Consider the following 23,939-nt stretch of genomic DNA (forward strand, 5'->3'; position numbering starts at 1 on the left):
TCCTTTGTCCTTTTGTCACCACTGCTTTGTAACATCTAGTAAGAGTTCAGCTGGCTGGCTGGCTCCATTGGGAGATCATGTGACCCTTGATCTGTAGGTTCTGAGTTCAGGCCCCACGTTCAGTATAGAAATTACTTTAAAAAATGAAAAAAAAAAAAAAAAAAGGTTTTTTTTCTTCCCAACCTACTGATTCCTCTTAAAGCTAAAGCAAGTAGACAAGCACTTGAAGTTTCACTAACATCCTTGCTTTGGCAATAGCAGGGGAACACTCCTGGGTAAAAAGCCTCTTTTTCACTCCCCTTAGTCCTGGTAGGGAGGACCTCCGTCCCTGGTAGAGAGGGCCATTCAGGTACAAATGATGAGTCATGTGTGTACGGGACATGACCTCATTCAGTGTCTTGCACATATCAGGCTTAGTCGAAGATAATTCTGCATTTCTTAAAATAACAGTAAGGCATCTCTTTTTACCCATTTCTTTCTTTTTTTCTTACTTTCTTTCTTTCTTTTTTAAGATTTTATTTATTTATTTGTCAGGGGGAGAGAGAGCACACAAGCAGGCAGAGTGCCAGGCAGAGGCAAAGAGAGAGAAGCAGGCTCCCCGCCAAGCAAGGTGCCTGATGCAGGGTTTGATCCCAGGACCCTGGGATCATGACCTGAACCGAAGGCAGCGGCTTAACCGACTGAGCCACCAAGGCGTCCTGTGTCTTTCTTTTTAAACTTATTTTTTAAGATGAGAATACCTTATAACATAGTTGTAGCAAACTACACTAACCTACAAATACTGTTTTATCTCCCCATTAGCTGGTGTGCAGAATCAGCGCTATGAAATTCTCTGAGAATGTAAATTGGTAAAACTTTTTTTTTAAAAGGCTTTATTTATTATTTGACAGAGAGAGACAGTAAGAAAGGGAACACAAGCAGGAGGAGTGGGAAAGGGAGAAGCAGGCCTCCCACCTAGCAGGGAGCCTTGATCCCAGGACCCTGGGATCACCTGAGCTGAAGGCAGATGCCCAACGACTGAACCATCCAGGCGCCCAGTAAAACCCTTCCGAAGGGCAGTTTGGCAGTCCACACCAAAAGCCCTAAAAATGTGTATATTCTATGTATCAATCAGGGTCCAGTAAGGAAAATAAACAGTTGACCATTGAGCAACATAGGAGTTAGAGACCCCTCCCCCCCACCAGGCAGCCAAAAATCCACTTTCACCTTTGACTCCCCCAGATTTATTAACAGCCTGCTCTTGACCAGAATGTTAGATTTACTGTGTAGCACCTTATCGGTAACATCAGCCGTCAGTTAACACATCCCTTGTACATTATGTGTATTACACACTATATTCTTAAGAGAAAATAAGCTAGAGGAAGGAAAACGTTATGAAGAAAATCTTAAGAGGGACACCTGGGTGGCTCAGTCAGTTAAGCATCTGCCTTCAGCTCAGGTCATGATTCCAGGGTCTTGGGATCGAGCCCCACATCAGGCTCCCTGCTCAGCAGGGGATCTGCTTCTCCCTCTCCCTCTGCCCCTACTCGTGCTCACTTGCTCACTCTCAAATAAATAGAAATAAAATCTTAAAAAGAAAATAAGGAAGAGTAAATACATTTATGGTCCCATGTATATATTTATTGAAAAAAAATGTGTGAGTGGCCCCGTGGAGTTCAAGCCTGTGTTGTTCAGGGAGCAGCCGTATGAAGAACTAGTCAAGTAGACACTGGAGGACAGAAAGGCAAGTGAGAGCTCTGGCGTAAGGCAGGTTACAAGTTCAGGAAGCAGCCGTCCTCTGTCTCCAGAGCTGGGGGAACCCAAGGAAGAGGCTGGAGTGAGTAAACTAGCTCGAATGAGGACCAGGACAGAATGGGGACCTAGGTCTCTGTGGAAGGGCGCTGCCCAGCTGGTGTCTCCGAGGAGCGCAGGCTTCCTAGTTCTGCCACGGTGGACCTGAGCTGGAAACTGGAAGCGGTTGGTGCTGCGGGAAGAAAGAACCACTGTTGCTGACAGGAGCAGCCAGCCTGTGGCCAGGGACCAGGTCCCTGCTCGCCTGCAGCGCCCCCTATTGGCGAACCCAACGGAGGGCCTGCTGGCAAGGGGAAGCCTGCAGAGCCCCAGCCCCAGCCTGGCAAAGCCGAGCATCAAGGCGGATTGGGGGCCCTGTGACAGCAGCTAAATAAATAGCTCAGCCTTTTGCATGCAAACTTAATTTCTAGTCATCTGTTCCGTGGGGGTAATTATGAATGTGTGTGCATGTTTACAGTGATACTGCAGCATCATTTATAATGCAGTGCAGGGAAAATGCTAAAAACAGCCTAAATTTCTTCCAGCTGTGGATGAATTAAGTAAATTACAGTTTATCCATAAAGTGGGTCTATATGAGCTGTGAAGAATAATGTTATTTACATTAAATGGTTAAGTCATCAGAAGTAAAGAAAATGCCAAGTAATGAAGCAGTATATACAGTAGGACCTCGTGTTGGTAGACATCTGTACGATAGAACGTATACCACAATAGTAACAGAGAGATGGTTCGTTTTGAATGGTAAAACTGTGAATGGATTTATTTCTTTTCCTTTTTAAAAAATTATCTAACTGGGGCACCTGGGTGGCTCAGTCAGTTGAGTGTCTGTCTCCGGCTCAGGTCATGATCCCAGGGTCCTGGGATCGAGTCCCATCTCAGAGGACTGGGGAGCCTGCTTTTCCCTCTGCCTCTCTCTCTCTCTGTCTCTCATGAATAAATAAATAAAAGCTAAAAAATAAAATTATCTGAACTTACTCTGCAGTAAACATGTATTGTTAGTATTAAAAGTAAAAAGTGTTTAGTTAAATGTGTTTTTTTTTTTTAAGTTTTTATTTATTTATTTATCAGACAGAGATCACAAGTAGGCAGAGAGGCTGGTGGCAGGTGGGGGAGAAACAGGCTCCCTGCTGAACGGAGAACCTGATGTGGGGCTCAATCCCAGCACCCTCGGATCATGACCTGAGCTGAAAGCAGAGGCTTTAACCCACTGAGCCACCAGGTGCCCCTAGTTAAATGTATTTTATACTCAGTAAGTGCCCTGGGCCTGTCACTGTGGCTTTGGAATAAAGCATGGGGGTGCCAGGGGGGTGGGCCTCTTTTGGGAGATGTGTGCTGGGTCTGGCAGAGCCCCACTAGTAAGATCCAAGAAGCTCCTTTTCCCTTTTGCCACTAAGCAGTGTACCTTCTGGCCCTGGACCACGTCTGCAGTCCTAGAGAGATGATACCCTTACTAATAATAGCCACCACTTATTGAATCCTCACTAATCCTTTCACTTAATCGGCACAGCCATCATCAAGATGGGTGCTATAAATATCTCCCGTTTTCCAAATAGGAACCTGAAGCTTAGAAAGGTCCAGAAGCTTGCTGAAGGTCAACAGCTAGTGCATGGCAGCAACTTCAGCAGGTGGGCCTTAGCACAGGTGCTCCTGCCTGATGCACTGTTACTACTGTGGTAGCAGGGAACCAGTCCCCAGAGAACCCTCCAGCGGGACACCACAGACAGCCCCCAACTCATGCATCAACCCCATAATAAGGCCTGCCGAGGGGTGCCTGGATGGCTCAGTGGGTTAAGCCTCTGACTTCGGCTCAGGTCATGATCTCATGGTCCTGGGATGGAGCCCCACATCAGGCTCTCCGCTTAGAAGGGAGCCTGCTTCCCCCTCTCTGCCTGTCTCTCTGCCTGCTTGTGATCTCTGTCAAATAAATAAATAAAATTTAAAAAAAAAACAAAAAGTCCTTCTGATTGAGGTCCAGAGTCTCAGACGTGAACTAGAGATGGGCATATGGACCGGGCTCCTCTTTTCTACCCCCAGAGAATATCCTAGCTTTGGAAATACTTAAGATCCAATTTTTGTTTCGAAAATAAAATTAAGTTCCAAAATCAGAATACTTTATTTATACCAGCAGTCAGTTCCTTAAGGAACAGCTTTCCCAACCTGGCTACTCAGAACTTAAAAGAACACTGAGCTCTGAATCAACAAAGCCAGCATTAACCCAAGTTGATTGAGTCTCTGACTCTGCAAATACTTAAGACGCTCCTACTGTGTGTCAGCCCTGGTTTTTTGTTTTTTGTTTTTTGGGTTTTTTTTTAAGATTTTATTTATTTATCAGGGTGGGGGGAGAGCGAGCGAGCACAGGCAGACAGAATGGTAGGCAGAGGCAGAGGGAGAAGCAGGCTCCTTGCCGAGCAAGGAGCCCGATGTGGGACTCCATCCCAGGACGCTGGGATCATGACCTGAGCGGAAGGCAGCTGCTTAACCAACTGAGCCACCCAGGCGTCCCTCAGCCCTGGTTTTGATGCTAGGGTGGTGCAGATGGCTGGTGAGCCCCGTGTTCTTTTTGAGAAATAGACATGGAACCAATAAATAAGATACATTCAGATGGTGGGTGTGGGAGGGGCACGATGCTGCTTTAAGGAGCGCAGTCGGGGAAGGTCTCTGAGACGGGGACTCTGGAGTAACATGAGACGGAGGAGTGAATCATGTGCAGATCTGAGCCACAGCATGGCAGGCAGCCGGGACTGCAAGTGTAAAGGCCTTGAGGCCTGGGCAGCTTAGTGAGATCGAACAAGAAGAACAAGGAGGGAGCACGGCGAGTAGCAGAGCACAAGGCCCCCAGGATCTAGTTCATTTCAGGCCTCCTAGAACTCGGACTTGGGAAGTCGAACTTGGGCTGCCACAGTTTCGAGGGAGCATGAGGAGTGAAGTTTTTGTTTGTTTGTTTTTGTTTTTTAAGAGTGAAGTTTTTTAAGTGTTGGCAGTACTTGGCTTCTGCTGTGCCCAGGAAGTGGTAGAGGTATTATGGGCGATACTGAGGGTATGAGAGGCTCTGTATCAGCCCCCCAGCGTCTTTCTCAAGTAGACTCCGTTTGCATCGGCTCTCCACACTTCAGTTCACACTATTTTTAATTAAAGATTGATTTATTTGAGAGAGTGAAAGAGCACATCCGAGCAGGGAGAGAATCTTCAAGCAGACTTCCCACTGAGCGCAGAGCCTGATGAAGGGCTCAGTCTCGCCACCCGTGAGACCACGACCTGAGCCGAAACCAAGAGTCAGACGCTGAACTGACTATGCCTCCCAGACGCCCCAGTTCACACTTTTTCCTGCAGTTAACAAAATGACACTTAGTTCATTGTAAAGAAAGCTTGACCTAACGAATATGCATGTGTGCTTTTAGGTCTTTATATGATAGGTGTTAATTATCTTATGCCTCTCATTTTTAAATAACCTTTCTTTTCACCAAAAAAATATGTTCATTGCAAAATAGAAGAAATACCAAGAAGAAAAAAGAAGTTATTGATAGTCTCTGCACTCAGAATCTGTTAACATTTTGGTCTGTATTTTTTTCCAGCCAGTATGTATGTGTATGTATGTATGTATATGGGGTGTGTGTGTATGTGTATGTGTCGTTTTAAATATGATTGGCCCCATTCAGTAACCTGTGTTTTTCACTTCCTGTATGACAAATATTTTTTCATGTTCTCCATTGGGCATTGGCATTTGTTTTTTTTTCTAATACAAATAGTAGTGTAGAGATTATCCTGGGAGATCAGTCTTTGAACCTGCCTGCATGTGTTTTCTGTAATAGAATTGGTGGGTCAGAGAAATGGGCTCTTTGGTGGTTTGTGATCCAAATTGTCACATTGCCTTCAAGAGGTTGTGTCCCTGTTCATTCTCATGAGCAGTCAGAAGGTACCTCTCACCCAGGTGCTCGCAGGCAGTTTGGTCATTTTTGTAACACCTGCGAAGTAAAAATGGTATCTTATTTTAATTTATATTTTTATCTTTTTCTTGAGCCTTATTGTCTTTATTTGACAACTTTCTCCCTTTTTATTTTTAATTTTTTTTATTTTTTTTAAAGACTTTATTTGACAAAGAGAGATCACAAGTAGGCAGAGAGAGAGGAAGGGAAGCACGATGCAGGACTCATCCCCGAGACCATGACCTGGGCTGAAGGCAGAGGCTTTAACCCACTGAGCCACCCAGGCGCCCCTCCCTCTTTTTAAAACTTGTTGTAAATTCAGGAACTTCTCGCACTTCAGCCCTTTGTCTTTCGGATACCTAAGTCTAACCTTTGTTCCATTTTAATTAGCAGGACATGAATGTCGGTGATCGGTAAATGAGCACATGGGATTTTACTGAACTTGTCTCTATTTTGGTACATGTTCGAAAATGTTAATTATACAAAAGTATTTAAAATAATACAGGCATATTTCAGAGATACTGCAGATGCAGACCCAGACCTCTGTAATAAAGCAAATACAAGAATAAAGGAAGTCAGATGGATTCTTCTCGTTCCCAGTGCGTATGACAGTTACACTTACACCGCACTGTGGTCTGTTAAGTGTACATTATCATTCTGTCCAATATAACGATGCACGTATATCTTATTTTGAAAGTATTTTATTGGGACACCTGGGTGGCTCAGTCAGTTAAGCATCTGCCTTCGGCTCAGGTCATGGTCCCAGGGTCCCAGGATCGAGCCCCACGTCAGGCTCCCCGCTCCACAGGGAGGCTGCTTCTCCCTCTGCCCCTCCTGTCGCTCATACTCTCTCACTTGCTCACTCTCAAATAAATAAAATCTTTTAAATAAGTATTTTATTGCTGCATCATCTGAGCTTTTAGCGAGTCATCATCACTGATCACCGATCACCGTAAGAAATACAGTGATAATGAGCAAGTTTGAGATCTTGCGGGGATTACCAAGATGTGACCCAGAGACATGAAGTGAGCAAGCGCTGTTGGAAAAATGGGGCAAATAGACTTGCTTGAAGCAAAGCAAGGTTGCCACAAACCTTCAATTCGTAAAAAAAAAAAAAAAAAAAAAAAAAAAAAAAGGAAGAAAGAAAGAAAGAAAAAACAACTTATAAAACTGCAGTAAAATGAGGTAGGCCGATAGTCACATTTAATAGGTATGTGACCCTTAAGAAAATTCCACCCGGTTTTCTTTTGTTTTTTTCCTGGTCATTGATGAGTGGGCGCTGTGCCAGGGGTATAAGCCGCTTCATGAGCCCAGTTCATTTGGTGTCGTGTCATTGCCAGACCTTTGTGAAGCCTGTTTCTCCAGAACCACTGCCTCATTTCTGTCCTGCCTTACGTGTGAGAGATAGGGGCACAGTCTTGTCACATCCTGTATTTCCAGATTTGCATGCACTCAGTAACATCCTGGGCACAGCGACTGCTTTTAGAAAGGTAGATGGTCCCTGTGCTTCAGTCTCTTTCTCTCTCTTCTCTAGACGTTGAGCACACCGGAGCCACCAGTGAGTTCTACGACAAGTTCACCATCCGCTATCACATCAGCACCATTTTTAAAAGCCTTTGGCAAAACATAGCTCACCATGGCACCTTCATGGAGGAGTTCAAGTGAGTATTGGGCGCCCGATGTCCCCATTTGTGGCTTGCAAATCACGGGTAGGGTGACCGCTTAAATCTTTCCGAGCTGGTTCTTCTGAACCGTTGTCTTGGTCTCAACCTCCTTTAAGTTTTCTAGATCATTCTGCTGCATGTGAGCAGGGTTAACTAAATGTCTGTGCTTGCAAGATATCGCCAAACTTTAGAGCTGTCAAGACACTTTGGGGATGGTATGTATACATAAAGAATCTGTAAATATTCTGAGATGGTCCATGAAGTGTTTTTTGGTGTTTCTGTGATTACAGTGTTAAGGGAAGTTGTCAGAGGACTGGAATGAGATTATAGAGTGTTCTAGAATATGATGTCAAGCTTTAGATGTGAAATGTTAGGAAGACTTTAGATTCGGAAGGAAAGTTGGGGTTATTTCAAATGTCATTCTTTGTAATAAGGCCCTAAACCTTGATTAAGGATTTTTTATTTCCTACCTGAAATTTTAGTGGCTCCTTAAATCTGGACATGAGTCATTTCATCTAAGTTACCGTAAAAAGAAAGATGCTTTTAAAAAGAAGGGAGATGAAAATGTTGAACTCTTGAATTGTTCTTCAGGAGAAGTTTTATCCTGTCTGGTTGGATCTTTTGGAATCCCTGCTAGATGACTGAGCAAGTCTCACTACTGAGCAAGTCTCACTGTCACTTGTTAGCAGAGTTACTAGTCAGTATGATTTCGTATCACCAGTGGAGAACCATTTTTAGATAGGTTTCTGTAAAGTAAGCTCTTCAAGCTAATTCTCTTTCTGAGAATTTCTCTTATGGTCAGAATTACGTTCCCAAAAACCCTGGCACCAGCTTAGACCACACAGGCCCATGGCTCGGTCTGCGTGGTGCCGAGTGGGAATGCTCGCCCTGAACTTTGCTTGTTCCTGAAATCCAAGCTTCCCACCCTTGTTCGCAGGAACTTCTCCTCCCCAGGCACAGACTTCCCGCCCCCTGGTTACACAGCAGTAGATCCTAAAGTGTATGGAGCTCCTCTTTGCTCTACTAATCTTACAGTTACAAAGCCTCATGGTGCGCCAGCATCTGAGTGTGCCAGCAAGCCCTCCACTGTGATGGGAGATGTGGGACAGTTTTATAGGCTAGAAGCTTCAGGTTCTAGAAAGTGAGTTAATATTCTCCTGTATCAATATCGCAGCTTCTAGCTTTCCTTCACTGCGACTTTATAATAAGGAATCACTGTATTGGTAATTCTCTTGTCTCTTATATGTGGGTAATTGTGCTTTCTTGGGAGTTTAAACCTATTTTCTAGTCTGGAGGAGGGTCTTTTCTACTTACAGTCATTGAGACAATGAGCCAGGGAGGTGCTGGTAAACCTGCTCTCTGAAGAAGTGGGGGGAATTCAGCATTTGCTGGCTTTCCAGGCTGTACATACTCACACTGGTGCCAGATTTAAACTTTCATGGGAATCTGCTCACAGAATCATGCAGTACTAGCAACTGGCTCTCTTGACCAGGCCGGGTCCCCCGCAGTGCACCGCTGCAGTGAGCGTCTCATAATTAGACAAAAGGGGTAATAAATCCAAGGAGAGACTTCACAGACCTTGGCCTCCACCGTACTGGAGTGGTGCCAGGGCGGTGGGCAAGCTTCTGGGGCCACGTGGTTGGCACGTTGGGCGGGGCCCGTTTTCTTTGGGGTCTCCGCTGCCTTTGGCCTCAGGGCACTGTATGACCGTGTCCACCATAATTGCCTTTTCAGTTCGGGGAAGCAGTTCGTCCGCTACATAAACATGCTGATAAATGACACGACGTTTCTGCTTGATGAAAGTCTGGAGTCTCTGAAGCGAATCCACGAGGTGCAGGAAGAGATGAAGAACAAGGAGCAGTGGGACCAGCTGCCCCGGGTGAGGACGCGGGGGACTGCTGTGGCCGGGGAGCTGCCGCGGGCCCCGGGCAGAGCTCGGCTCCGGGCTGCACTCGTGGGGCCCTGGTGACATGGATCTGACCTGTCGCTACCTGTCCCCTCCCACCTGTGGGCTTCCGAGAGGTTCCCTCCGAGGGTTGCAGAAGGGGTAAACGTAGACACCTGGTCTAAAGCCAAGAAATGAACTGAGAAGGCTTGTCAAATGCGTCCTGAAAACTTTCTTGCCTCCTTGATTTCAAAGGGCTTTTTTGGAGAAGCGCTTTTGTTGTCCGAATGTGGTGATGTCAATTTCTAAAAGTAGGAAGTGAATCCCTAGGATGCGGTGCTGACCAGGCACTTGATCTGCTCGTGTGATTTCCTTTGGACAACGGTGTGCCTCCCGTGGGAGGTTTTTCCTTCCAGTTGATCTTGGTTTTTGTGTTCAGTTATTAATGGAAGAGAGGGTCGTCTTGCCAGGTTGCATGAGAAACTCCTGCCGCACCGGTGATGGCACGCTGACACGCTTTTCTGACATTTACTGCAGCCGTGTAGACGATCTGTTCTGTGCCTGGTGTTCTCGGGCTCAAAATTAGAACTGCTTTCCAGCAAGAGTTCTCTTGGAAAAGTAGGGAAGACTTTTTTTCTTGACTAGCAATAGCATCCTCAAAACAAAAATGCTGTCGAGCTTCTAACGCTTAAGATAAGGTAAGCACATGCGAAAGCACATTTCAGGGAGGTTTTCTTTCCCAGTGTTCCTGCAGCTTTGATGGAAGTTTCCATCTTGCTGTAGCTCACATCTTACACCAGAGACTGAAACCTCCCGGGGGCTTTGCCCAGGGGCCGTGAGTGCTGGATTCCCCGAGTCCGGCTTCCACGCTGCTGGAACCCGTCTCATCACATTCTTGAGACAACGTGGTCGTTGTCCTCCCTGTCCTCTGTACTGCCCTGGCACCTGCCCGAGTCCGGCTTACCCTCTACCCTCGTATTTATGTCTAAACACCCATTAAATTGTTTTGCTACTGGGCCTCCAAAACCTCCCCCCCTGTGCCTCCCCACGTCCCACCGGCAGGAGGCCGCCCAGGCTCGATGCTCCATGGCCCCCCTAAATACAGTAGCTCTAAGAGAGCCTTCCAAGCTTACCTCGCATTCTGGTCCACTGGATCCTGCCTAGCCCGGTCCCCAGGCCCTTGCAGAACCGTCTGGGAAGCAGATGAGGCCAGCTGAGAGAGCTCCAGGTTTGGAGTCCAGGCTACCCGGGTTTGAAAACGGACACTGCCATGCCCTCAGAGTTCTGTATCCTTGTCTGTGAACCAGAGCCGATCCCTGCTTTGCGGAAGAGCGGTGAGGAGGATTGCTGAAGGGCACCACGTAGTTTGGGACTGTGCAGCCCCTGTTTTTCTGTGTGCCTTGAGACACTCCCGTCCACAGTTCTCTACTCTCCATTTTTCTGTATTGAGATCCTGCCCATTCTTTGAGTAAGGTCCAGACTTGATGGTCCCTCAGGGTTGGACTACCCCATTCGGTGCGGCTGAGGGCCTCGCCTTTCCGGTACCTCTGTACCCTCTTTATGTTAGTCGTGATGCTCGGCTCAGACCGGCTCATGCCAGAGAGAGTGGAAGACAGGCGTGTGGCTCGATACCTACCCACAGTCCGTGCGCGCTAGCATTTGCTCGTGAGACAACCGAACGATTCCTGTGGACTTCGTGTTCATGGATGAGAGACGTCATAAATAATCCTGAACGAGTGCTGTTCCCCAAGTCAGGTAGACCTTGAAGTCCCTTCCTGCCGTCCGCCTCCCTGCTTGCCTGCTCCTCACCGCTCTGTCCGAACGCTGGAGCACTCCGCTGCTCGGCCCTCCGGCGCCCCCTCCCCTCCCCACGCTCGCTGCTGAGGCTGGGGGCGCTCGGCGAGGGTGCTGCTTGGGACTCGGGGGTGGCAGGCGTTCTTTATCCTGAGAGACTGTACCATCCGTGGCAGGACATTTGACATCTTTGGCCAATGAGGTTCCCTCTTCCCGAGGATCAGGCAGCCAGAAACACTCCCACACACCTGATGCCCCCGGCTCAAAGTCACTGCGAGGGGATCTCCTCTGTTTAACAGTCTGTGTCTGAAAGCTTCCAGAATGTGTCTCCTCAGTTCCTATCTCTCCTGACTCCAGACCTGCCGCACCCACCCACCATTGACCTGCCCCTCTGCCGGGGGTCCGGTGGTGTCCCTGGATGGCGTCCTCCACATCTCCTCGGGTCTGCCCGCCTCACTGAGGGACAGCCACACTCTGTTAGATGCTTGGACTCCACACTTTGGAGTCTTCCTGATTCTTCTCCCTCAACAAACGCCTCAAGACTCGACCTTCAGATACCCGTGTCTGACCTCTTGTCCCAGAGCCCGCCCTCACCTGGCCTGCTGTCGCCTCTCTGACCGGCCCCGCGGCCTCCACTGCTGTCCGGGCCCATACCGCAGGGACGCTGTTAAAACTCCTCTGTTCACTATCACCACTTGATTCAGAACTTGGCCACGCTTCCCTTCTCATCAGAGTCCGGTCCCGAATTGGAGTGGGCCCCCGGCCCGCCAATTTCCCTGTCACTCTCCCGAACCACACGGGCCTCCGCTGACCCGCGTGCTCGCCCCTTGGCGGGGAGCACTGTCGCCCCAGATTTCCGCGGCGTCTCCTCCTTCAGACCATCCGCCTGCCTGTCGCCTCCTCGGAGGCTGTCCCTGGCCACTCTTTCTCTCCTTTCCCTGCTTGCTTTTTCTCCGTCGCTGTCAGAGTTGTCATGTGTCCGTGTGGGTGTTTGTTTTTTTTTTTTTTTAAGATTTTATTTATTTATTTGACAGAGAGAGATGACAAGCAGGCAGAGAGGCAGGCAGAGAGAGAGAGAGGGAAGCAGGCTCCCTGCTGAGCAGAGAGCCCGATGCGGGGCTCGATCCCAGGACCCTGGGATCATGACCCGAGCAGCCGAAGGCAGCGGCTTAACCCACTGAGCCACCCAGGCGCCCCCGTGTGGGTGTTTGTTGATTGCTTCTCTCCCTGCCTGCGATCCAGGCCCCGTGCGGCCCAGGAGCACACTGGTCACATTCCGCGCTCCGGCGTCTGAAGGGGGGCCTGGCCTGGACCGGGGCCGGGAGACCGTGTGCGGAGGAATACGTGGGGCACGCAGACACGCCCTGCACTAGTTCTCACCTTGTTCTTGTGTCTTCCTGCTTCGACATGTGTTCTGTAGGCGCATTCTGGGCCAACGGGGCAGTGGGCAGGTGACCCAGCATCGCCACACCACCGCCCCCACGCAGCCACTCAGATGGCCCCACCCCAAGGTCCCCACACAGGGTGTCAGCTGCTCTAGTTACCTTCTGAGCCCGGATAGAAGAATCTCCGTCTTAACTGCTGTTTCTGGGGACTTTCTCCATCTCAGAGCCTTCAGTGCTCCACCTGGCTTTCCCCACGAGTCAAACACACCTTATTATCTTGTTTCCCAGCCCGGGGCAGAATTGGATGAGGAGGACGGCGCCGGAGGCAAGCGCGCTGACGGCTGTCGGGGGAGACCGCCTTGAGAGCCGGGCGAGATGAAACTCCAAACCTTAGCACTCTGTAGGCACTTGGTGTAGAGGCAAAACCTCTGGGCCCCGGTATCCTAGCATAGCACAACTCACGTTTTTAAAATAATAGTGACTACAAGTTGTTACTCAGGGAGAGACTACCCTTGATAAGCAACCGCGTGTATCGGGCGGAGGGAAGGTCCACTTACTTCATCCCACATGGAAGCTGAAGGTGACTTCTTTTATCACTGGGGAAACCCGGGCTCATGTAAGTGAAACAATGTGCCAGGGTCACCTTACCCAGAGTCCCGAGAGTTCTCATGCTGAAAGGAATAAACCTCAGTTACCTGGAAAATTCTCTGGTTTGGGTTCTTCTCATTCCCTCAGCGTGTGGGTTTTGCTCTGCCCTTGTCCCGTTTTCCTTCACACTTGGTGTGCCGGTGAGCTCCCAGCCGGAGCTGACCTTGGCCTGGCCTCTGCTCCGTGTTTCCTAGGATCAGCAGCAAGCCCGTCAGTCCCAGCTGGCTCAGGACGAGCGTGTGTCCCGCTCCTATCTTGCCCTGGCAACAGAAACCGTGGACATGTTCCATATCCTCACGAAGCAGGTCCAGAAGCCGTTCCTCAGGCCGGTGAGTAGAAACTTCGAGGTGTTTATTTTGGGTATCAGATTCCATGGTCAGGTTCTGGCCTCTGTCGGGAAAAGTAATCATTGAGAGCCTGGACCTTTCAGCTCCAAGTTGCTAAGTGAAAGCTCGATGCTGATTTTGTTCCCAGTTCTGAGTGCTCTGGTGCTCTGGGGAGAGACCGAGCTCTGCTAACACTTTCTTCCAAGATAATGTGATTCGCTTTCTGCCTACATAGCGCATGGGATTATTAATGCCGAAGCTGTGACATATTTTTATCGTTATTGATGCCTGTATTTTATTTGTAGGAAAAGTAGAAAGTAGCATCCGTTGGAAATTAGAGTATAGTAAGTAGAAATCATTGATAATGGGTAAGAGCTTTAGTTCTCCTGGTTGTAGCTTTGTTACGCTCAAGAAGCCAGAGGGTAGTGAGCGCCATGATTAGGGTTTATGACAGATTGAAGGTGGTCAGGATATTTGGCCTTGTGCTGTTAGTGAGACCTGGGTCCTGCTTCTGAAATAGAAAGCGAGTCTACGGCCATACCACCCTGAACGCGCCCGATCTCGTCTGAAATAGAAAGCGAGTGTCCTCACTGAAGACCACTGCTTTGCATTGGCCCCCTGCTCTCCCAGTGCCACACAGCATGGATGCTTTATGGTGTGGCCAGGACAAGGGTGGGTAGGAAGGCCAGGAAGGGGCCAGGGAGCTGGTTGTTAATTGCCTGAGGATACGGAGACAGGTTTACAATGGAACGTCTTTTTATTTCTCATTTCCTCCAGTGTCCACATTCAGCATTCTGCCCCCCATTCTCACCACACCCTGGCCTGGGTGCCTCTCAGTGATGCGTCTCTCCTCTGTCTGTTTTCCATTTCATAGCTCTTCGTGAAAGAGCAGTGGAATGTGAAACAGAACCGAGCTCACTACTGAAAGCATGCAAACACCGCAACTAATTTAAACAAGACAGTTCAGACCCTTGCTTCCCTGGGGCTCGCAAGTGGAATTTCTTTAAACTTTTCCTACAAAGCCCCGATAGTAAACACTTAGGCGTTATGGGCCACACAGTCTGGCACGGCTCCTTAACTTGGCTGTTGTAGCACGAAGGCAGTTACAGACAATGTATATAAACAACTAAGTGTGGCTTTTTCAATAAAACTTTATAAAACCAAGCATCGGGCCAGGTTCGGCCTGCAGGTAACAGATGGCCAATCCCTGCACTAAAAACCTGTCTTATTTTCTGTTCAGGAATTCCTAATTCAGTGAGGCTTTGATTATTAGGAAACTATAATAAATTATTTGAGATGGAATTGTGAGTGATTTTCCCTCTTACCTGCTTCTCGGTGAATTTGGAGTGATGCTTGTTTTTCTCATTGAAAGCATGAATTTAAAGAAAAGGTTGCCTTCTGCTCATATTTATAGATATTCCGCCAACCTGTGACATTATTAAGTGTTAGAATTACTGGATTAGAGATGGAGAATAAAGAAAATTTTGAATATAAATGTCCTTCAGCTTTATGACTCACAGAACTCCTCAGGGATTCTTTAAAGATTAATCCAGCCAATTCCTATTCCTCCACTGAAATGGGAGTTTTGGTCCTTCTCACTTGTCTCATCAGCATGAAATGTCCTCTTACCCTGTTGATTCCCTAGGAACTTGGACCCCGATTGGCCGCAATGCTGAACTTTAATCTTCAGCAACTCTGTGGCCCCAAGTGCCGTGACCTGAAAGTTGAAAACCCTGAGAAGTACGGCTTTGAACCAAAGAAGCTGTTGGACCAACTGACGGATATTTACCTGCAGCTGGACTGTGCCCGGTTTGCCAAAGCCATTGCTGACGACCAGGTCAGTGCCCGGGCAAGCAGGCCATTTCGGGGGGAGCCTGGGCCTCCGACCGCCGACCCGGCTGGCAGAGCTCGTGTCTCTCTGGACTTCCCAGCAGACCCATCTGTCCCAGGGTTTTCCCCACTTGGGAGTCAGGGAAGGCGATACTTTCCAGCTTGCGATTTGGGAAGTTTTTAGTACATAAATGGAAATAATCACTGCGTGGGCCGGGGGAACTGGTCTGGTATAAATGAAGCTGAATCAGCTCTTTTCCTTTGGGTGTAAAAAGGCCGATTTGGCTCCCAGATCCGTCTGCAGCGGGGTCCTAGCCTGTCCTGCCACGGGTCTTATGCAAGAGATCCATTCCCTTCCCCCCAGGGTCCAGCCTTCAGAGGGGACCAGGTCTGCTTCCCAAGCGCCCTGCGTCAGTGCTGCTGTTACTGTGACTCCAGGTTTCAAACCTCACGTGGTCTTCCCAGGCTTCTCTCTGCTCTGTTCCTCATGTCCGCTGTGATGGCACCCATTCTTTGTCATTTCCACAGCTAGTCCAAGCACCTCCCCACCCCTGACTTCCAGCGGTCTCATAAAGGGCTCCCCCACCCGCCATGTGCTTCTGGCCTGCATCATGGCGGTGTCCTCAGAGCTGACGCTTATCCGTTGAATACCAAGTTTTAGCCACTTGGCTTGTTTTCGTTGACTTCATCCTCACAAAATCCTCTGGTATAGGTTCTGTTAGGCTCCTCATTTTCACTTGAGGAAACTGAGGCACAGAGAGTTGAAGCAACTTGCTCCAGGCAGCACAGGGAGTACGGGATGGAGGCAGGGCTCATACCCGGGCCGTCTGGCCAGAGTACGTACTCCCCCAGCCTCTCTGCCCTCTACTGAGAATACCCCGAACGTCCCATGCTCATCTGTCTCTCCATCTTTGTTCACCCTTTCTGTCCAGATACCTCTCACGTTTCAGGTTAACCAGCAGTAGGGGTTCTAGAAGGTTCTTTACCCGTCTCTCATCCAAAGGAATGATAGTAAAGTAGAGGAGTTTTAAGTACTATTTTTTTTAATAATAGTTTTACTGAGATATAATTCACGTATGTGGGTACTTCTGGGTGTAAGCAAGAGAGTCGGTCTTGGCAGAGGGCCTACAAGGGGAGACACCACATAGGTCTAAAGTGGGTTTTCCGTAAAAAGTGGTGGTATAGGAGGGCGTTAGGAGTTTGCAGTTACCGTGGGGGGTTACAGAGATGTTTTTCTAGACTACAGCTCCGTAATACTGCATATCCTGACCTACGGATGGTAAGTGGCAGTCTGTAGTCCGACGGAGAAGGACGAAGATGCACCCCTATCCAGATGGGCGTGTCTGCTTGGACGGTAGGCCGGCTGCAGCCAGGCTGTGATAGCCCAGCCAGAGGGGTGGGGGGGGCGGTGTGAGAAGTCCCCAGAGACTTCCACTCTTTACCAGAAAAGGCTTGGAAGAGTCGAGTCGCAGGGTGTGGCCGGTAGGCCTTGCTGTGGTGCCGGCTCGGGTGTGGGGAACAGGACCGTCCTGCAGTTGGAGAAACACAGCACGGCTGTGAGATGGTGAAGACCTAGTGGGGGACAGCGCCCGGTGATGCCTGTGGGGTGTGGTGGGGCCTGTGAGGGCACCAGACTTGAGTCGTAGACCGCAGCTTCTGCACCGTGGCCCGTAGCTTTTCTTGAATTTCTACAGAGCCCGGCTCTGCCAGACTCAGAAGGCAAACACGCAGGTGCCACTGTACCACGGACAGGAAAACGTATTAAGTGTGACGTTAGTTCTGATTGTTGGGCATCTCCCATTTATAGTGGCTGTAAGCTGATTCGGGCCCTGACGATTGTCTCGGAAGAGGGTTTGGGAGGCTGGGGAAGGAAGGTTGGAAGTCCCGAGAGCTCCAGAGGAACAGTAGTGGAATTTTGTTTTCTCCTTTGGGAGCAGTGGTCTTGGTTTGATCTGGGAGGTTCGGGAAGACCGAAGAAGAAGGAAACAGCGGCCCAGCAGGGACAGAAACTCAGAAGCTTCTCTCCCGGTCAGCCAAGAGCGGGCTAAAGACAAGGGTCTGGAAAAGGGGACGGGGGGACCGGCGTGAAGAGCCGCTGAGCCTTGTGCTCACAGACTGGAGGAGAGAGCCCGTCGCCAGAGCAGGACCGGAGGGCAGCTGTCCTGGAGCTGAGGGAGCCCGGGACGGGGGGTCAGAGGGAGACCGTGCGCCACCCTGATGGCCATGCAGGACGGGCCCTCACCGACAGACTCTGTGCGGACTGCTCCTGCCGTCCATTAGCACTAGGGTCTGTTCAAAAATAAAGAATAAAGAGGGGCATGTGGGTGGCTCCGTCAACTGAGTGCATGACTCTTGAACCGGCTCAAGTCACGATCTCCCAGTCGTGACACGGAGCCCCGTGTTGGGTTCCACATGTGGTGCGGAGTCTCCTTAAGATTCTCCCTTCCGGGGCGCCTGGGGGGCTCAGTGGGTTGGGCCTCTGCCTTCGGCTCAGGTCATGATCTCAGGGTCCTGGGATTGAGCCCCACATCGGGCTCTCTGCTCAGTGGGGAGCCTGCTTCCTCCTCTCTCTCTGCCTGCCTCTCTGCCTCCTTGTGATCTCTGTCTGTCAAATAAATAAATAAAATCTTTAAAAAAAAAAAAAAAAAAGATTCTCTCCCTTCCCCCTCCGCACCTCCCCCTGCTCGCACGCGAGGGCCCTCGCTCTAAAATAAATGAAAATAAAGGATAAAAAGCCCACTGAAGTCACACTTCTGTCCATCTTTCCTTTTTGTTTTTTTTTTGTTTTTTGTTTTTCTTTTTTAATTGAGGTGAAATTCACGTAACGTTGAAGTGTGCAGTTCGTTGGCATTTAGTGCATTCCCAGTGTTATGCAACCTCCACCTCTCTCCAGTTCTAACAGCTTATCCAAATGTCACCCCCCGACGGAAATGCCACACTCGTGAAGCAGGCATCATCCATCCCCTGCCCCCCATCACCCCAGTCCTGGGCAGCCACTGATCTGCTGGGTCTCTTCACTTTACCTAATTCGGGATTTACCTATTTGCCTCTACTGGGTATTTCCTGTAAATGGAATAATACAATACATTACCTTTTGTGTCTAGCTTCTTTCATTTAGCATAAAGTTTTGAGGTTCATCAGTGTACCATACCTCGATCCTTTCTTACGGCTGGATGGTCTCTCATTACGTGGCGCTCCCCTGATGGGTTTCTGTCTTCAACCATCGGTGATCCTTTGAGTCGTTCCCACCTTTTGGCTGTTAGAAATGGTTTTTCGCTGAACATGGGTGACCAAGTATTTGTATACCTGTCTTTGATTCTTTGGGCTATCCACTCAGGTAGAATTGCTGAATCCTAGCAGTAATACGATGTTGAACTTTCTAAGGACCTGCCCCACGGTCTGCCACAGTGGCCACACCATTTTCCATTCCCACCAGCAGTGGACAAGGGGGCTCGTTTCAATTTCTTCACATCCTCACCAACACTTGTTATTTTTTTTCTTTTCTTTTAACAGCCACCGTAGTGGGAATGAAGTGTTACTTCACTGTGGTTCTGATTCACATTTTTATAAACAAATTTCGTGTGCTTCTTGGCCATCTGTATGTCTTTTTGGGAGAAATGACTGTTCACGTCCTTCACCATTTTTTAAATGGATCGTTTGTATTTTGTTGTTGAATTGTAGGAGCTCTTTATATATTCTGGATACAAGACCTTTATCAGATACATGATTGTAGATATTTCCGTGTTTAATTTTAGAATGATTCTGTAAGATCCTTGAGGACAAGAACAGTGTCTTTGCTGCATCTCTGACCCAACCCACATCAGACTCCACGCAGCAGCTCAGTAATGTGCCTTTGCTCCATGCATTGATGCCTTGCTCCAGGAGGCTGAATGCCATGTCCCCTCATCACGGGTTGCCTTTGATTTCTGATAATGCCCACTACACTGCTCTTAGAAGTTGACTTAGAAGTAAGCACAAGTCAGTTGGTCAAAAACTCATCGTCGTCATTTGCGAAATAGGGTAGGTGATGTTTCATGAGGATAGCAAGTGGCCTCTTTTCACAAAGAGAAGTTCAAGGTGAAGTTGTCTCAGTCACAACGCCCAATCCACAATACACCCCTGTGCACAGTGTTTTAATTTTGGCCTCCCAACATCTTCCTATAATCTTTTGGCCTCTTGTCCCCTGTGCCCCTCCCCAAAGGGATGGATGGAGACTGTGGCTTCCTGGCTTATAAGGAGGAGAGATGTCAAGTAAGGTATTTGCTGAATCCATGTAGTAATTTAGTTTCAGAAAACTATACTGGAGGCTCTCTGAACTTTTCAGGATTGGACAGGATGGCTTTTAGGATTTCTGCCAGGCCGAGGCTAGCGCGTGCCCTTTCCTCTCTCTGCGCGTGGGTGTGTACAGAGAGAAAGTGAGCATGTACGCTTACTTAGAAACTGAAGTTAAAGAAGAAAGGTCGAGGAATTTCAACCCTGTGCTCTAAGAGAATACGGGTATTGACATGAATTCACCCCATAGACATTCGTCTGAATCCTTGGATGGGAAGCGCCGCTCAGGGGTGACCAGGCCTTGGTTTGGAGTCTTGGGCTCGATCCATCCCCTCTCTGTTTGCGTCACTGTCACTGAATTGACAAGCGGCCAGTGTTTTTGCTATAAATGCAAATTAGGATATGCTGTGATATTTCCGAACGGCAGTGATGTATCTGAATCAGGCACATGTGAGGTGGGTGTTACACCCCCATTCTATGATGGAGGAAACCCGGACCCAGAGGGGTTTGCCTGAGACCGCCCAGTGGGTAGACCGTGGAGCCAGAATTCAAGTCCCCGTTCATCTGGGTCTTCATGGGCGCTTGTCCTCCAGCAGCCCCCTGCTCCTCTCAGTGGAGCACCTGACAGCAGTGTGGAGCTGAGAGCTCTGGGAGAAAGACTGACCACGAACAGGATAAAGCTCCTTTTGATTACGAGCCGTGTTGGGTTGTTTTCCCCATGTTGACCTTTAGAGAAAAGAGCTGACACTTGTCGCAGGCCACAGTGCCTTTCAAAGCCTCAAACAGACGCGATTTTCATTCTCTTTTTAATATTTAGATTTTAGGGGCGCCTAGGTGGCTCAGTCAGTTCAGTGTCTGACTCTTGATTTCAGCGCATCATAATTTCAGGGCCCTGGGTTCGAGTTCTGGGTGGGGCTTCGTGCTCGGCAGGGAGTCTGCTTCTCCCTCTCCCTCTGCCCCTCTCCTGCCCGTTCATTCTCTCTCTCCCTGTCTCATAAAGAAATCTACATTTTAAAAGAATACATGTTTGCTATAAGAGTAATTCCAGAATTTAAAAATTCCCCTCCTTTGCCTCAACCCTAAAGTCCTCCGCAGCGGTAATGACCTTGTGGGGTCTGGTGCGGCTTATTCTGGTTTGTATTGTATGTGTTTGTAGCCACATGAGAGTGTTTAGATACATGGTATCTTCTCAGGGCTTTTTTAGAAAGACACCAATGGATCGTACTCGGGGCATTTTCTGCAGCTTTTTTCCTACTTAAAATACACTGATGGCTCACATTGTCTTTCCTCGTTGGCAGAGATCCTACAGCAAGGAGTTGTTTGAAGAAGTGATCTCGAAGATGCGGAAGGCCGGGATCAAATCGACCATAGCGATCGAGAAGTTTAAGCTCCTGGCCGAGAAGGTGGAGGAGATAGTGGCCAAGAACGCGCGCGCGGAAATCGACTACAGTGACGCCCCCGACGAGTTCAGAGGCAAGTGGGCCGCTCTCCTCCTGCTGAATTCTTTGAATTACCTGGAGACGCGTAACATGAAGAGACAGCGGTCTGTGCTTTTCACTTCCGTATGGTGTGCTAGAGTTACTCCTGGAGATGCAGTGTCTGAAATCACGTTTGTCTACTTTTAGTTCGTTATAAATTAAGAGGGGCGGGTTCTTATCTTGATATCAAACCAAGTAACGACCACGAACGTGCCAAGATCAGCCTTGCCTTTGCGAGAGGGGATTTGCATTTCCAAAGGAGAATCCTGGAGGTTCTGAGATGAGGGGCTCCGGCCTCTGTCTCTCCTGCAGAGCCCTGGTCCTTTTCCTCTTCCTCCCCGTCCCAGCTCTAGCTGCCCAAGGGTGCGTCCCTCCCCCGGAGGCACTGTGGGTGTCTTTATCTTGTGCCAACGTCTGGCTGCCCTTGGGGGCCTGGTCGGGCCAGGCGATTGTTGGTCTGTGGATCTAGACCTTTCCCCGACAGGAGGGGCTTTGTCTCATCGTCACCTTCAGTTCTGGGTGCTGAGATGACAGTTCGCTCTGCTCTGTCTCCGCAGACCCTCTGATGGACACCCTGATGACCGACCCCGTGCGGCTGCCGTCCGGCACCGTCATGGACCGCTCCGTCATCCTGCGGCACTTGCTCAACTCCCCCACGGACCCCTTCAACCGGCAGACGCTGACCGAGAGCATGCTGGAACCAGGTAGAGGAGGGTGCAGCCTCGGGCCCCCGGCCCGTATCCGGGCCCAGCCGTGGCGCCCGCCCGAGTCCCCTGTCAGAGAGCCATCAGAGGGGCCGATGTACCAAATCCAGAAGATTCCATAGCTTACGGCACTTCATGGAAAAGACACAAAGCATTCTTGGCTCTGATTCACTGTGGGAGGCTGGTCCTTATGTCCCACTTCTTCCTCGGCCTTCCTGTCGGGGGGAGTGAATGGCCTTTTCTCTCCGTTTGTATAGAACCGGGGCTCCATCTCCTAGCCGGAGCCCTCCAGCCCGGGGCCATTAATCCTCTCTTTTCTTCCCCAGTGCCAGAATTGAAAGAACAGATTCACGCCTGGATGAGAGAAAAACAAAACAGTGATCACTAAACTGTCCCCCGTGCCCCCCCTCCGCGGGACAGCCAAGGCGGGCGGGGTGTCGGCGGTGGAGACGCCCTTCCGATGCTTTTCAGCCCCGCTGGGCAGGAGACGCTGAGAGCCCCCACCCCCCACCCGGAGTGACCAGACGGTGGAGACCTGCGAGGACGTGGATAGCAAGAGGAACCCCATTCCTGTACATATATTTAAGTGACACACATGGTCAAAAGCTTGAGGGACACACTTTACGATTGCTTGTGTAATAAAGCTCGTCTTCCTATGTCACCATTTGGGGCTTTTGCAACGGAAGTCTTTTAGCGATTGATGACCAGTGGGTCTGGGCAGCATCCCAAGTTCATCTCCCCCCACCCCCACCCCTAAACCCAATATCCGTTGATTTGATTGTGATTAGAGAACCTTGGACATTTTGCTGCTAAAGAATCCTTCCCCCTCCTCCTCCCTTGACCCGACTTGCACTGCTGTGGATTTTTTTAAGAGAAGCAAAAACAAAAATATACTCCTTCCCCCCCCGGCCCTCCAGACATATACTCTGTGAGAGAACCGTGCCTGCGACAAAGTGTTCATCCTGGGATCGTATTTTTATATCATATTCACGTATTTGTTTTTTTAATTGGTGTTAGATGACATGATTAATAAAAAAGGCAAGATATTTTCAGAATTCGAATTTCAGTTTTTATTTTTTTTTTTTCTTTTGAAATGTCCCTTTAAAGTTTTTTTATTCTAAACAAAATGAAGAGAATCTGTTGCTCTGGTCCTTGGCATAGGCCTCTCGTAGGAGCCCGAGGAGCAGCTGCAGGGCAGGAAAAAGTATTCACGTATATCAGGATTTTGACAGGACTTACAGTTTTGGGGGGAGGCGCACGTGGGGCGGGGGGCGGCAATTCGAAACCGTTAACAGTTACCTTAGGAGGGAAAAGAAAGTCCTCAGCTCCAGAGTCTGGGTCCGAGGCAGGGGGTCATCTATAAGACGTATCCTTTGGGGCTTGCCCTTACCAAAGCAAAAATGGGGCACAGGAATCGGGGACGCGTGTCTCCCTGTAAACACACGCACACGCACAGAACCCTAAGACTTTTTGTGTCACTACTCCCGACTCCAGCATACTTGAATTCTCGCGTTTCCTGTGGGGTAAAGAAAGGATCTGAAACCATAAAGTGTTTTGAGGAAATTAAGCTCCGAGAACAGACTTTCTTTCTTCCTTTTTCCGCCCCCTCCACAGACAATGTCCTCTGTTCGATTCCTAACGCAAACTACAATAAATGGTGATACGCATTCAGAAGGAACCTTCTTTGAGTCTCTTCTTTTTGTGGAAAGCAGAGGGGTGGGTGAGGCACCAGAGCCAAGCGAGTCTGCCCGTGGTGGATCCCGTCTGCAGCCAATTAAGAGTCGCTATTTTTAAAAATAAAACTTTCTCGCGTTTGTATCAGTCTCGGTTCTCATTTCGCCGATTGCGTGTGCGAGGGGCTGAGCCGTGTCGCGTTCGGTCTCTGCTGTCCCCAGCGTGGTCCCCATCGCCAGTACCTTTCCCCTGACCTCTCCAGTCCTCCCTCAAGGCCAGCCCGTGGCCTATGCAGTGCGGAAAGTGGGCACCTGCGGAGCTTCCTTCGCCACGCAGACGCTTCTACCCACATATGGCTTCGCCCTCTAAGAAGGCGATTCTCTTGGGGCGCCTGGGTGGCTCCGAGGTTTGAGCCGCTGACTCTCGATTTTGACTCAGCTCATGACCACAGGGTCCTGGGATCAAGCCCCAAGCTCCGTGGGGAAGTCTGCTTGAGGAGTTTCTCCCTCTCTCTCTGCCCCTCCCCTGCTCGCACTCACACTGTCTCTAAAATAAATCTTCAAAAAAT

The 23,939-nt window shown here is 49.3% G+C and overlaps 1 protein-coding gene across 5 annotated transcripts in view; it reads left to right on the plus strand.

Moving 5' to 3' along the window:
• The window catches only part of UBE4B (ubiquitination factor E4B), a 121,424-nt gene extending 98,049 nt beyond the window's left edge, over positions 1 to 23,375 (plus strand). For all 5 annotated transcript variants that reach the window (XM_059138394.1, XM_059138395.1, XM_059138396.1 and 2 more), the window contains 7 exons: positions 7,246 to 7,372; positions 9,110 to 9,254; positions 13,282 to 13,416; positions 15,059 to 15,250; positions 20,814 to 20,988; positions 21,551 to 21,697; positions 22,024 to 23,375. In XM_059138394.1, coding sequence (XP_058994377.1) covers positions 7,246 to 7,372; positions 9,110 to 9,254; positions 13,282 to 13,416; positions 15,059 to 15,250; positions 20,814 to 20,988; positions 21,551 to 21,697; positions 22,024 to 22,085 — 983 coding nt within the window. In that variant the 3' untranslated portion in view covers positions 22,086 to 23,375. The remainder of the gene's footprint in view (positions 1 to 7,245; positions 7,373 to 9,109; positions 9,255 to 13,281; positions 13,417 to 15,058; positions 15,251 to 20,813; positions 20,989 to 21,550; positions 21,698 to 22,023) is intronic.
• Positions 23,376 to 23,939: the final 564 nt, after the last annotated feature.

This window comes from Mustela lutreola, chromosome 10 (genome assembly GCF_030435805.1).
Source record: "Mustela lutreola isolate mMusLut2 chromosome 10, mMusLut2.pri, whole genome shotgun sequence".
NCBI classification, from domain to species: domain Eukaryota; kingdom Metazoa; phylum Chordata; class Mammalia; order Carnivora; family Mustelidae; genus Mustela; species Mustela lutreola.